A 15489-nucleotide genomic window follows, 5' to 3' on the forward strand; every position below is an offset into this window, starting at 1 on the left:
TTTGTCTTCCTAAAATATATAAGCCATGCTGTGGCCACCCATGACGCCCCATATTATAACAGTTGTTGGCTTTATCATTTTTCACTAATAACAGGCTGAATAGTCCCATTAGTTTGTATGGATGATTATAATCATACAGTGGTTTCTTGCTTGTTTTACATGGACATACATACTTTGGAATCATGTACTGAGAAATGTTCTTTTTGAACGGTTTGAAAATTCTCTCAAAAGTTTGGCACAGAGTGTTGACACACAACAAATCTTTGCTGGATGATATTTTATTTTTTATACTTTCAAATCTATTATATGGACATTTTTATATTTGAATGTTTGAAAATGTTGTAATGTGTACATTTGTTGATTTTATGTTTCTTGTTTTGCCCCTGTCACAACTTTCTTTTTGGAGTGTTTTGTAGGCATCAAATTCAAAATTTGTTTATATTAACAAAATACAATCATCTTGGCCAGTGAACTAGAAAAGTTTTCTTTGTACTTTTAACAGTTAAGTAAAATTTCAGGAAATCTAAAATAAAAAAACTCACACATTATTCAGTTTTATTGCTTTTTACAAACCCAAATTTAAATTTTATCAATATAGAGTATTACACAAACATTGACAACTAAATTTAAGTCAACAAAAAGGAAAATAAAATAAATCTAACAACAGCAATATTCATACATTCATTGTCTGAAACCGCCTATTCAATTCAGGGTCACAGTGGGTTTGTAGCTAACCCAGAATCACTGGGCAAGGCGGGAACACAAGGCAACACTCACACACTCACACATTCACTCACACCTAGAGACACTTTACTTTTCTTTGAGTCACCAATCCACCAACAGGAAACCAGAGCACAGGTCCCTGGAACAATGTGACTGCAACACTACCTGCTGCGCCACCTTGCCGCCCCACAATAGCAATATTACTAATCAAAAGTTAATGAGAAATACAGTGTGTATAATTCACCGGCAGAAATCCTCCTGTCTCCACATTTAAATAGAAGGTAAAAAAAGGTTCCAATTTTTTAAATGTAATCTAGTGTAATGTGCTATTTAATTAGTTTAGCTAGTGCACCTTTAAAAAAGTATATATTTGTTAAAGTGCAAAAATTGATTAGTTTTAGCTTTAAGTGAACTAATTGTAGCAATACATTCACATTGATCCACGAGCAGCAAATATCACTGAATACACAAGATGATGATTAATGATTATCACTGCTGATGACTGGCCAGTATTTTCTGTAGCTGTATGTTATGTTTGCACATGTAAAATATTTTTGTATTTGTTTTTATTGCACTTTTTTAGTTTGATGAATGAAATGCACTGATGGATGATTATTAATTGGAAATTAATAAAAGAACTGGAATGCCCCTGTGTGTTGATAGATGTCCCTCTGTCTAATTCCACTCTATATTCACCTTTTATTTTTGATGTTTCAAAATCTTAAAAGAGGCTCTATATTGCAATATTTGTGATACATAACAATATTGTTATTTACCCAGGATCATTTAAACCTAGTGTGGATTATTTTTGATTTATTAAAATACATTTCTTATAAATCACCCAAGTATACAAAAATCATGCTTTTAATTTACTTAATACAGATGTGTTAAATAGGTTCCAAAAATATATATGTACACTATGAAAAAGATTTGTTGACACCCCTTATAATAAGTGAATTCGGCTATTTTAAGGAGCAGACATTTCTGAGATTATGTGTCTATTTGTGTACGCAGAGATTAAATACTCCAGTAGAAAAGTAATGGCCAAAGAACTGAGTATCCAGTGATGTAGTTTGATTTAATTTGATATCTAGAATTAATCGTTCAACATCAGTCACCTCCCTAATCGTCATAAAGACCTACAGCACAGACGGTACACTATTTTCTATTTACTTAATTACCTGCTTATAGCCCTTGCATTATTTTTGAATGTAAATGAGTTTAACGGTTGTTGAGTGTGTTGGCCCCGCCCACTGATGAGGCGGGGCTTCCCCTCAGCAGGTGAATGTAGTCATTTCATGAAGCCTAGCTATATCTCACACAAGGTTTTTCTTTGTACCCGAACTCACGTGTGGATTTTCTTTCACCTTTCTTCAGACCGAGTTCTTTTTTCTCCGGAGCTGTGTGTGATGTATTAGTGTGATGGTGTCTAGGTTGACTTGTCTCCAACAGGAGCTCCTGAGCGCTCTGCTGGACTCGGGGTTGAGTAAAGACGCTCTTCTGCGGGCGCTCGAGGACTTGGCGCCGATTCACTGTGCGCAGGGCCCCGCCATAAAAACGGAGCGACCCGCCTCTCCCGCCAGCGACAGCGGCTCTGCGCCCACGCTGCTGCCTCTCTGCCCCGCAGCCAAAGCGTCCGGAGAATCGGAGCCGTCGGAGGACGGAGAGGAGCGAGACACGCCACCAATCCTCCGGGAACTGCAGGAGCTTAACACCGAGGAGGCGCAGCAGCAACGCGCGCTCATCCAGCGCATGCTGTCGTGGGTCGAACTTAAAAAATATTAATTTACACATTTAACATCCAAACTCGCACAACTAATAACTTTAAAATACATAAACGAGTTCTAATATCTGTAAAGTTTGGCCTATATTTGAGTGTTAGTAATTCAGAGCAGCGTTTATAACGTGGCAAACATAAACACGGATACAGCAGCCTGAACTGTTTAAAAACATAGCAAACCACACCTGAGGTAAAACTGCATTTGGCCCTGACCTTTGGAGAGATGATGAAGATTATTATTACTTTTATTATTATTATTATTATTATTTCCACTTTAAATTGTAATCCATTATGAAATAATTATAGAAATAATGTACATTCATCAAACATCAAATAGGACTAATATATAGAAAGTATAAAAAGATTACACGCAGATAAATATAAAAATATTTCTAAAAATCCTTTTAAAACCCGGAGTGGTGAGAGAGCCATCAAAGTGAATCTGAATAAACAGTGGTCGAACTTTTATATCTTTTTATCGTCAGAAAAAAATTAATTAAAACTTTAAATACTGATCAGGAACCTGGAGAAATGTTGTAAACTTATTCTTTATCATAGTCTCTGTCACGATAGATTTTCACAAACATTCACAGGCATCAAGTTTGAACGTATCATTGTTAGAGAAAGTTAAGGTCTAGTTACACAGAGCAGACCTGTTTTATCTTGGCTTTAAAACAGACAGAATCTCAAATGTGTGCTGAAACATCGGGACAATTTCGTCTAGAAATCACAGGCTGTTGTATTTTGGAAACGTCAGAATGAAAGGAATGTCTCAGTAACAAATACTGTAAGGACACAACACTCGAGTAGTTGTAGTAAAAGCCTGAAGCTCTTCGTAGTAAAGATTAATTGTTATGAAATATTAAACTGGTTTCCTCGCCTTTTCGAGCACACGGTGATTCCACTTAGTTTTAAAACAAGGTCGCTGCTCTTCTTCTCTGCAGAGACTCGTTTAAATGTAAAGCAGCCGGCGGATGTATGAACCAAAGCGAAACCACGTGGAGTTTTTGTTATTAATTTAATCCTATAAATCATCAACAGAAAGATACACATGTCGTATGATTAGAGAGAAAAGATATGTTGGTTATTCATTGTCCAGAGTTATAGGCCTAAATAAACACGACGGAGCCGCGGAGGGTTTCACTCCAAAAACAAACGGAGAAATTGATCATCCACTGCCTCCGTATTTCACACAGCACTAACTCTCGGGAGATCAGCACACACTCGAACACAGAGCGAGAGCACTCCGAGGTCAGCTTTACTTTACATGTAGACCTGGAACAAACACGTCCCGTTTTCCAGTGTGAACCACCTGGTGAGAAAGGTCAGCTCTGTTACGGTGAGGCGTGAGCGCTGGACGAAACCCGTCACAGAACAGTGTAGCGATAGTTTGCAGAGAATTTAAATCCAGAGCCGACTCGGAAACAAGAATCACTCATTTTTAACCTCATTAAAAAATCTGCATTTAGACTCAAAGTTTACTTCACATCTACCGCTAGCTATTTATCTATTTTTGTGGAGCTCGGCTTGTGTGTTATTTAATCGCTCATTTATGAACATATAACTCTCCCAGTAAACATTTCGCCTGATTCAACGTTGAAGTAACGTAACGTAGTCAACGTTTTCTTAAGATGTTAAAAAAAGACGACTATCAGACGTATTTTGTACGTCATTTGACGTTATTAATTGGTCCCGAAATAAATGACTTGTTTAAAACGCATTTTGGACCGCCATTGACGTTTGAAATATGCCCTTGACGGACTGACTATTTTTAGACTTATTTTGTACGTCCAGGGATGATCCTTGTTTACTGGGTTAGCCTACACTAAATTATTAGAATTAAAATTATTATAAAATTGTAATTTTCGTAATAATAATTAGAGCTGTAATAATGTGTTTGTTTGCACTTATATTATTTACATGTTATGGTAATAGCAATATAATAATAATAATAATAATAATAATAATAATAATAATAATTTGTATTATTTGATAGTAGTAGTAGTTAACAAAGTATTATTAATATAAATAAAATATATTGATTTATATTAGAAAAGCTCATTATAGTAATTTTAATAGTTAAAATTTAAATAAAATGTATAACAATAATAGCACTACTACTACTACTACTACTATTACTACTACTAATAATATTAATAATCATTTTTAATAATGTTAAAAGCTGACAGACCTTGCTATTTGTGTATTTCAGGGATGATCCATGGCGAGCAGCTCGCACCATTAAGAGCTACATGCAGCAGCACAACATCCCTCAGCGTGAAGTGGTGGATGTTACAGGACTCAATCAGTCTCATCTCTCCCAGCATCTGAATAAAGGGACTCCCATGAAAACAACCAAACGTGCTGCTCTCTACACCTGGTATGTCCGGAAACAGCAAGAAATCAACAGACGTAAGTGTGAACTGTACATGTTGTTGTAACATAGTCATTATATTATTGTTTTGTGTCATATATATATATATGGGCTGTTTTTATTTTGTGATGTTCCATCTTTCTTGTTTAACTAGTAATATCATAAAATGTTTGGGGGTTAAACCCTCAATTATTATCATGAATTATTCAATAACTGCTGAGAATCATATAGCTTATGATGGTATGATTGAGGGGCTATTGTGACCCCACACACAGGACTTGGTAAAAACCATTAAAAATAATTAAATTTATGGACTTTTTCCAAGTTCATTTCTGAATATATTGATGCTCAAGATATTATTTTTGTATTGCACACTTCTCCCACAACCTGGAACTACCATTAAAAGTTAAATTATTTTTAATATATGTGTTATGTGTCTGTAATATAAGTAAAAATGCATGCAATATTGGTTTAATATAAAGAATTTAAATTTCTTATTCAAGAAGTACTGTGGACATTTTATTCTGGAAGAAATGCCATAAAATATTAAATAAATTACATCAGTAACATATAGAAATTATTTATCTTTTTTACTTGAGATTTAACAACATTTTGAAAAATAGGGTGTTATTAGAATTGTTTAATCGATACAGCTTTAATATTATTCTTAACACATCTCACATTTAATTTTTTTTTCATTTCTAATACATTTGAGTCCTGATATTGACATTGCCCTTGAAATAATTCTGGTTTATACCATTAAAAAAAAACTAATATACATTTTTTGCACAGAATTTCTACACATATGAAAACTCGTGTAACTTACACTGTAGGAACCCCATCCTGTGTGCATCTTCATTTTGCTCCCATTGATTTTCTCCTCTTATTTTCACAGAGTTCGATCGTGTTGAGGGCTCTGACCCCAGTGACTCAGGCAGTCAGGATCAGGTCCTGTTTTTTTTCCCAGAGTTCAGCCAGGCTGGGCAGAGTGTGAGCACTGCAGGAGGTCCTGGGGGAGCACTGGGAGATGAAGGGGAACCAGGCTCAAAGAGAATGAGGCGGAACCGCTTCAAATGGGGACCAGCATCTCAGGAGATACTTTACCAGGCCTACGAGAGACAGAAGAACCCCAGCAAAGAGGAGAGAGAGGCACTGGTAGAGGAATGCAACAGGTTAGAGTCACCTATGACCAGATAATGCTTAGATTAGTCTGTTCCAAAACATGTTTAGCTATGCTTTTAGTTATAGCTTGCTGTGTTTTTGTGTCATTTTATTTAATGTAGTATCTGAATTCACAAAAAATGAATAAGTGAACTTTAGACACCAATACCTTAATTGCTTTTTTTTTGCAAAAAACATTGCTTGAATGATAAGCAATTATTAATATTATTATTATTATTTTGTTATTTTCAGGGCTGAGTGTGTACAGAGAGGAGTTTCGCCCTCTAAAGCTCATGGTCTGGGATCTAACCTGGTTACAGAGGTTCGCGTCTATAACTGGTTTGCTAACCGACGCAAAGAGGAGGCATTCCGGCAGAAGTTGGCTATGGATGCTTATCCTGTTCACAGCCTGAACACCCTACTGCCCCCCACACCAGCACACAGCCAGCACCATCACAACTCAGACACAAGTAAGAAACAAGATGCCATTTGTGCTCGAGAAATTGTGCTTTTTATGGTCATTGTACAATAGTACAATGAAACTTGACCTCTGAATTCTCATCTATGGCACTGAACTCACACATACACACACGCACACAAGTATTTTATGCTTTTACCCTCTGTTACCAAGTAATATGCAAAAGCCCTAGGTCTTAGAAAACACAGTTAAAGGAGTTTGCCCAGAAAATCACTAAAATAAATAAAAATAAATATTATTGCAATAAATAGATGTTTTTGCAACCATATATGTAATGTAGTACGCTATATAACAAGCCCCATTTCCTAAAATGTTGGTGTGCTGTGCAAAATGTAAATTAAAAAGCTATGACGTTCAAACAATCAAAACCATATATTTAATTGACAATATTACAAAGTATTTTTTTAAATAATGAAGCAGAATTATTTTAAAATAGTTTTTTGAAGGCCCAAAACGAATATTGCCCAGCTGTGATTTTCAGGCTCTCAGGTGGCAATGAAATAAAAACACACGTCTCTGTAGTGGAAATCAATTTTGCCTAAACACTGTCGGTGAATGCAGTTTTCCAGGCTAAAGAGGAGAGTGTTCATCTGGTTTGTTATAAGCACACAGTTTAATAGCCAGCATCTGTGATGCTATGGGGTGCATTAGTTATGGGGTAGGCTGCACATCTGTGAAGACACTGTTAATACTGAATGATGTATACAGGTTTCAGAGCAACATGCTGCCCTCCAAGGCCTTGCTTATTTAGCAAGAAAGCACAATCCACACTCTGCGTGGATTACAACAGTATTGTCCCATAATAAATGGAGGTGTTAAATTAGTTCAGACACATTAAAAACATTTAGTGCATTATGAAACCCTGAGCTGTTGGAACAGCTTAAATCCTATAACAAGAAAATATGGGAAAACATTTCAATGTTAAAGTTACAGCAGTTGGTCTTCTTAGTTCCCAGATGTTTAGTGTTGTTAAAAGAAGAGGAGATGCAAGAGTGATAAACATGCCCTTGTCCAAACTGTTTTGTAAAGTATTCTTAGAATCAAATAAAAAATGGACAAATATTATCTTTAAGCGCAGTACAGTTTTAACATATGGATTATAGTCTTTGTATTATTTTCAATTAAATTCTAAAATTCCTCTTCAACTTGTCCCAAAATTCTTAAAGGATCTCCTTCACTCCAAAGAACACAGTTCCAATGCTTCACAGTCCAATACTTGGGGGTTTTATCTCCCTTAATCCACGCTTGGCATTGGGCATGATGACCTTAGGTTCATATGCAGGTGATTCAGAATGTCCCATTCTTTTGGCATTGGAGATTGTACAACTGAAAGGCACTGAATGTGAATTCTCTAATGGCTGTTATTGTAAAAGTGTAATATTTGATGGGCGTTTCAACTTTTGAATGACTCTACTATTCATCAGTCTGCATTGTTCACAGCTGCAAAAACAGACAATTTTCACTTATTTTATTATGTCATTTAAATACAAATCTAGACATATCTTTCTTAAAATATGTCTCAACTAAGAATGTTCTTTATATTTTTGCTTTAGATAAAAACACAAAACTACTACCATATTGTACAGTATTCTAACAATCCTGGTTTTAAAATTACACAAACAATGCTATGGCATTTTCTTTCATTTTTGAAAAATTGATTTGCCCAGGCCTTCTTACAGTTTCAGTTCTGACTGTTATTCTGTAGAATTTCTTTATCTGTATATTAGGAAAAAGAGCGTACAACATTCACCTCTGTTGAAAATGAGCATTTTAGGTTATTTTATGATACTATTTTTATTTATCCTAAGCATAAGGCTAAAAAAGAATAATGTAAGTTCCTTGGTGACTTACAAAAATACACACACACACACACCCACACACACACACACATACATATACTCCCTGGAATTCAGGTAGATGATGTGTGTTCTCAAACATGAATATTTATTGCCTAACGGAGAAGAAAATCTGAAAGGTGAGAGCAAATGAGCTGGAAAGTAAACTGACTAATGCATTGTTTCTGTGTGTTTGTGTGAGTATATGTGTGTGTGTGTGTGTGTATGTGTGTATAATCAGAAATTCCTTTGTTGGCCAAAGCACACAGCCACACCTGTAGACACCTTTACGAGTAGAGCACATAAAATCTTGCCACATGCTTGGGGTCAGTTCTCGGTTAACTCAAACCAGGGTTGGGCACACACAAGACAGTCAGCAAGCAACGGTTAAACCTGCAAAGAAATGTCCACAGAGACAAGTTTTCCTTTTTAAACGTTAACATTTTTATTCACTTATTAAACTCCTTTTAGGCTGGTAGAAAATATGTATACATATCAAAATATAATGAATAGGAGTATAAGGTTCAAATGACTTTTACTGATCGTAATTACACATTAAATAAGCTTGTACACACAGTTACACACAGCCATAGTGCATCAATTTCTAAAATAAGCACATTTTAATATAGTAATAGAATGGAATACTGAGTGCTCTCTTTCTCTATTTTGGCACTATATAGGTTTCACTAGGGTCCTGCACCTCCTCTATCCGAAAGATTTAAACAAGTTGACCATCAGCAAATTCTCAGAATGAACTGCCAAAATATGCTTGGTTTAGGGCTGACTGTGAGACTTAATATTCAGTAAGCACTCTAAAACTAACAGGAAACTTTAGGTTGCTAAAAGAGTGATGTTTAGGCCCACATAGAGGCCTACCAAAATAGTCTATGATATTGCAGATTAAATTTACTTTAATGTTTAACTGCCTTTTTAAAATTTCACACACAGTCCTTTGTGTTTGTATTTTTCATGAACCTACAGCTGTGAAACAGGGCAAATTTCGCAGAATGTTTGCAGTCGGATTCTGCATTACGTCAGACCTGTGCAAGTCAGAGAGTGATGTGTTTGTTTGTACTGTGTATTCTGCTGCAGTCTCTGACCTCAGGTTGCTGAAATCTTCTTGGGCTATATATGTGTGGCTGCACAACTGCAGAAACATAAATAAGTGAAAATGTTGCTAGAATTAGTTTACAATGGTCAGCTGCTCTCAAAAGTAAATGACTGTAAGAAAGCAGTGCGAAAATGAAAGTGAGTTCGATGGAACAGTTGCATTAGATGTTTTGGTGTGTTTGCTCAGTACAGAGTCTTATCGATTAGCTGATACAAAGGTATGCAGCAAACCAGGTCATATACAGATACATGAACCAGGTCATTGTGTGCAGCTATAAACCAACACCCCCCCACCCCCTCTCTCTCGCTCCTCCAGAACTCAGATATAGCCAACAGGGAAGCAGTGAGGTCACTTCCTCAACAGCCATCAGCCACCATAACAACAGCCAGTCTGTGTTACAGCAGGTGTCCCCCACTGGCCTGGACCACTGTCACGGTCTGCTATCACCTGAAGCCAAGATGGTGAGTATCTAGTGGAGAAGAATTATACAAATATTTACCTCTGCTTTTTTTTTTTGTGAAACAACCAGGAAAAGAACATCAGTATCATGTCTTATTTCAGTTATCTTTTTACAATTGTAAATGCATTCATCTGTATACATTCTGGCAGGGAGGAAATTAGGGAAGAAAGAAAATAAATAAATAAATAAATAAATACATTTTAAAAACATTGAGAAAGGGAAAGTTAAAGGAGATTTGGGGTAGCTATGTAAAAACGTATATAAATATACATAGCATCAACAAACACTTTGGAGATTAATTGCTGGATATTTCCATAAATTAAAAATTTAATTATGCATAAGGGGCGGTGGTGCAGCAGGTAGTGTCGCAGTCACACAGCTCCAGGGGCCTGGAGGTTGTGGGTTTGATTCCCGCTCCGGGTGACTCTCTGTGAGGAGTTGGTGTGTTCTCCCCGTGTTTCCCCCCGGGTTTCCTCCCACAGTCCAAAAACACACGTTGGTAGGTGGATTGGCGGCTCAAAGTGTGTGTGTGTGTGTGTGTTGCTCTGTGAAGGACTGGCACCCCCTCCAGGGTATATTCCAGCCTTGCACCCAATGATTCCAGGTAGGCTCTGGACCCACCACGACCCTAAACTGGATAAGTGGTTACAGATAATGAATGAATTAATTATACATAAATTCACATTTTATTTAATTAGGTTATCATTAAAATCAGATTTTCCTGTGAATGTTAAAGGAGTTTGTTCTCTTGTTACATTTATTGTAGTATGAATTGGGTCACACAGAATAGCAAATGTGGGCAGGAGCCCATAACAGCATAACAATGTCATTACTCCACTTTATGACTGCAGGGAATGAGCCCTCTAATAAACATGACTCACAGCTGTGTTCTCAAGCCTGCCGCTCTCCCGCAATGATACACTTAAGCCCCTGTTTGAAGATAGATAGGACGTTTGTTCTTGATGAATTGAGAATTCATGAACTGGCTTGCAATATATTTGAGTGTCTTAAATGTGTTTGCTTTGTGTGTGTCTGTGTGTGTGTGTGTGTGTTCAGATCTCAGCCTCAGGTGGAGTCCTACCTCCAGTGAGCACTCTGACCAATATCCACAGTCTGTCACAGTCTTCTCATCATCACCAACAATCCCAGAGCCTCATCATGACCCTCACTGCACAGAGTCAGTCCAGCACTTTTTTTCCTATTCTTCACTCTCTTTTTGCTATCTACTGTTTGCTTATACAAACAGTAGTTTGTATTCTTTGGCTAATAACTTGGCTAAAGGGTGATGTATAACATTTATATCGTGTGAATTGTATAGTATAAATTTAAATTTGTGGAGTACAGAGGGAAAAGTCCATTTAGTTTTGAAAATATCTGGTGTGCAGTGCTTATCATATTTTGCTCCGGTTGAAAAATAGAGTGGGTAACATTCTCAACAAAATTCTGGATATGTTTTCTATTCATGGTGCTCAGCAGAAGCTCTTATCCAGAACATTTTACTACTGAATTATATTATAATTGCAGGATAATGTTTTAAAGGACATATTCTTTCCTCTATTATTTCCCCTGAGGTCTATGTAGGCTGTCTATCTGGTTTTATTCACCGTAAACCTTAATATTTTAAAACATGTGGCTCATGTAAATGAGGCCTATTCTGATTATGGATTATGGCCTTCAAAAATCAGCATGAATGGGCATGTATTTGACCAAGGGTGTCCAAATATTTGCATCTGATTGTAAATTCTGTAGTTATGACAGTGATGACATTTTGAACCTGGTGATTAGTTTTAGAGCTGAACAGTTTCAATTTAGGCTCTGGGTGGGGGCTCCTTGTCCGAGGTCGGTGTAAAATGAATCCTCCTTTGATCAGTGTGATTCACTGTGAAACTTCATCCCATGTTATCTCAGGTCTGAGCTCCCCTCCGTCTCAGAGTGTGCCTGTCATTAACAGCGTATCCGGACTAACAACCCTGCAGCCCATGCAGTTCCCTCACAGCTCCGGCCTCACACCCCTTACCACGGTGCACTCCTCACAGCAGCCTTACACACATTCACACAGTGAGTATTTTACATTTTTAAAAATCTTAATCTTATCTTTAAATATATATATAAAATAATACCAAGTCATTCTAATATGTTGCTAATATTATTTAACAAAATACAATGGGGTACAAAAGTGTGAACCCATTTGAAAATAGAAGAAGACAGTAGAAGATATCTCTATTTCTGTTTCTTTGATAGACTCAGGCTTTTTCAAACACATTTGGCTTTCATTGCAATTGCTTAAAAAGTTAAAAAGTTTGTAATTAAATGAAAAAAATCTTTCAGTAGTGGTATCTAATTTTGGAAAGGAAGAAGCAGAAGTACACAGACTTGGCTGAGGTGAGAGGTGAGGGAATGCTGGTGGTAAGCACATGTAAGCATGGTGTAGAGTAGTGTTAAGGGATTTTTCTCTTGTTTGTCATCAAGGGCAACTGTGAAGGAGTTATCTGAAACAACGTATAGGTCTAGTTAGTGGTTGTGGATAAGGAGAGCACTGGTTTTATTATGGTTGCATGTAAAGATCACATGGAACTGGTGGCATTGAGCATGCATTAATGGTGCCAGTGGGACTAGGTGTAGCTTTACTCACCAGTAAGGCCAGTGTGGTTTTACGGTTGTTGACAGTTAAGGGTTTGGTAGGGCTGTAAACCTAGTTTTGTGGAGGAAGGAGTTGGTCTAGGTCACCAAACTTCACTGTTTAGCCTTAGTGGGCTTAATTCAGCGAAACACAGATGAGGGGAGGTGCCTACTTTATGACCCCTGTGAAGAGCTAGTGATGCAGTCAGTGGTTTGGGCTGAGTAACTCATTCATTCATTGTCTGTAACTGCTTATCCAGTTCAGGGTCGCAGTGGATCTGGAACCTACCTGGAATCACTGGGCGCAAGGCAGGAACACACCCTGGAGGGGGCGCCTATCCTTCACAGGGCGACACACACACTCACACATGCACTTACACCTATGGACATTTTAGAGTCGCCAATCAACCTACCAATGTGTGCTTTTTGGACTGTGGGAGGAAACCCACAAGAACACGGGGACAACACACCAAACTCCTCACAGTCACCCGGAAAAGGACTTGAACCCACATCCCCCAGGTCCTTATCTTATGCTGTGTGAGATCATAATTGTACCTTGTTGTATTTAAAAAAATAACTTGAGAAAATGTGTAAGAAAATGTAGATGATTTTAAAATGACTAAAAAGTGGCATAAGCATTGAGAATAGAAGGAAAACGTTGATTTAAAATGTTTGGTAATTGAATAGTGGATGATCTTGAGACAGAAATGTGGGGTTATTTAAAAAAGAACCTTTTAAAACCTTAAGTGTGATTTCACACTTTTGAATGGCAGTGTAAATATTAATTTCCTGGGTTGATAACTGACTGATTTTTTTTTGTACCTTCCTCAGTGTACTCCCCCAAACCGGAACCTCCTCAGTACTCCCACCCGAATCGATACTCCTCCATGGATACAAGCACTATCACTCATTTGGGCTCTAGCAAGCAGGTACATTTCTTCATGCCTGACTACTTAAGCTCTCACTGCTCTAAGCTTTAAACTTGCAGAAGCCCAACTTCCCATAATAACATACCTGCTCATACAGCAGAGCATTTAAATAATCTGCTCAGGTAAACAGATGTGTCAGTGTAGCCTTTTGTACCACGTTACTGTTTAATGGTTGGATAGTCCTTTTCCATAAGCAATGCACACATTCCTAGATATGCAGAGGTAACTGAAACTCATGAGTAAAAGTAGGGGGAATATATATTAGCATATTTATCAACATAAGCACTTTAATTGCTGAAGACTATTTATATTATTTATTTATTATATATTATTGATATACTATATTATATTTCTTATAATTATACAAATAATTTAAAAAGTAGAACATTTTTGAGCATACACAGAGACGTACCAATTCATCAGCTATCATCTTTCATTTACTTTCATATGAAATAGCAACATACTGTCACTGTCAGAACAAAATATTTTGTTTTTATTAAACACCAGTTGCCCTTTACACAAATCAACATTTCTTGATCAACGGACCAATAGAAATGATACAAATTGTTTTTGATAAATGTTTAAGAAATGTAAGAAATGGTCAAGAAATTTAAAGTGTTGATGTGCAGAATAAATAAATAAATAAAACTGTAAATGTCCATAATACCATGATTTGTTCATGTCTGGCTCCTGTAACAACCTGTGTCTCTGCTCTAGTGCCCCTTGCAGGCCTGGTGAGTCTGTGCACCTGTGAAAGATTTTTCCTGGCAGCTAAGCATGAGGAAAGATTACCTTACACTACAGTAGCCATGGTGATGTCTCAGAAGGACCAATGGAAAGACTGAAGTAAAGGACAAATCAAGAACACCAAGTTATTTTTTTATTGTATATTTTAAGCAGACAATACTGTGAGAACTTGTTGGAACATCTCAATAACTGAGCTCTGTAGCCTCGCTGTTCAAGACATTTTCTGCTCAATTTCTGCTATAATTTTCCAGAAAGGAAAACCTAAGCATGCTCCCTGCCCACTGACGGTCTTCATCATCTCCAAACCATTTACAGAGATACCTTCACAGAAATTCCTGATTAAAGTCTGTATGGAGCTCCCAGACCTTCTCTCAGGCCATTAACTCTGTACCTGAAATACCTCAGTTTAAAAATCTCCATATTTTCCTATTGTTATTGTTAAATTTGATGGTAAAATATGGATCGTGATGAGGTCAAACAAGAGAATGGTCAGTTTATATGGACTTTTTTCTTATTCAAATCAAATCACAAACTCAGATGCAGTGTGATTACCATTTTTAAAGATGAAATATCACTTCTGTATAAAAAAAATATATTCTTTTATATAGGGCACAAAAATGCCCCATTGACTTGATGTACTTAGGGAAAAAAGATCAGAATGCAACGTATATAATTGTCTCTCAGGGACTGATTTTTAATTGTGAAATTAATTGTGTTGCGCAAGGTTATTAGTGTGTGTAAATTCTAGAATCCTCTGAATCATATTTATACTGTTGTAAAACATCATGTACATTGAAATTATTTTTGAAGAATATCACCCAAGTGCAATGTTTTATTTTTGTCTCTGAAATATGAAACATAAACAACTCTACTCTGCACGTTTTATGTAAGAAAACTAAAATATCAGTAAATTGAACGAGATTGTGAGAAAGTGAACAGGATAGGGAGTATGATGTTTCCTCTAGATTGACCTCATTAGGTCTATTTCCTCTCTCTTGGTTCTGTGGTCAAAGGGCATGTAATAATCACTTGAGTGCCCACGATGAGGAAGTGAACAAATTAAGTCATTACACTTGTTCTTTTATCACGTGACCTTTCCACAAATTAGTATATTCCCAAGGGAAAACAGTCAAAGCTACTTGCTCTAACCTTTTAAAAATTTTTTATGTACTTATAAAAAAGTGTCCTGTAGGTTAAAATCACAAATAAGGCAATGAATATAAAGTTTCAGTTAGAATACATAACTGAACTTAACTTTCCTGGTGGATATTA

At 36.7% G+C, this 15489-nt stretch overlaps 1 protein-coding gene across 2 annotated transcripts; it reads left to right on the forward strand.

The window, feature by feature from the left end:
* The first annotated feature begins 2067 nt into the window (after positions 1 to 2067).
* On the forward strand, positions 2068 to 14971 carry hnf1bb (HNF1 homeobox Bb). 2 transcript variants are annotated; one of them, XM_066645629.1, is made up of 9 exons: positions 2068 to 2483; positions 4716 to 4915; positions 5773 to 6049; positions 6291 to 6508; positions 9778 to 9923; positions 10979 to 11099; positions 11831 to 11980; positions 13373 to 13470; positions 14188 to 14971. In XM_066645629.1, exons 1-9 carry the CDS (start codon positions 2146 to 2148, stop codon positions 14206 to 14208), a joined length of 1569 nt encoding a protein of 522 aa, XP_066501726.1. In that variant the 5' UTR covers positions 2068 to 2145; the 3' UTR covers positions 14209 to 14971. The 2 variants fall into 2 exon arrangements, with proteins under 2 accessions (XP_066501726.1, XP_066501727.1); XM_066645630.1 differs by having other exon boundaries at positions 2068 to 2480.
* The last annotated feature ends 518 nt before the right edge of the window (positions 14972 to 15489 follow it).

Source organism: Hoplias malabaricus, chromosome 15 (genome assembly GCF_029633855.1).
Source record: "Hoplias malabaricus isolate fHopMal1 chromosome 15, fHopMal1.hap1, whole genome shotgun sequence".
Classification (NCBI taxonomy): Eukaryota; Metazoa; Chordata; class Actinopteri; order Characiformes; family Erythrinidae; genus Hoplias; species Hoplias malabaricus.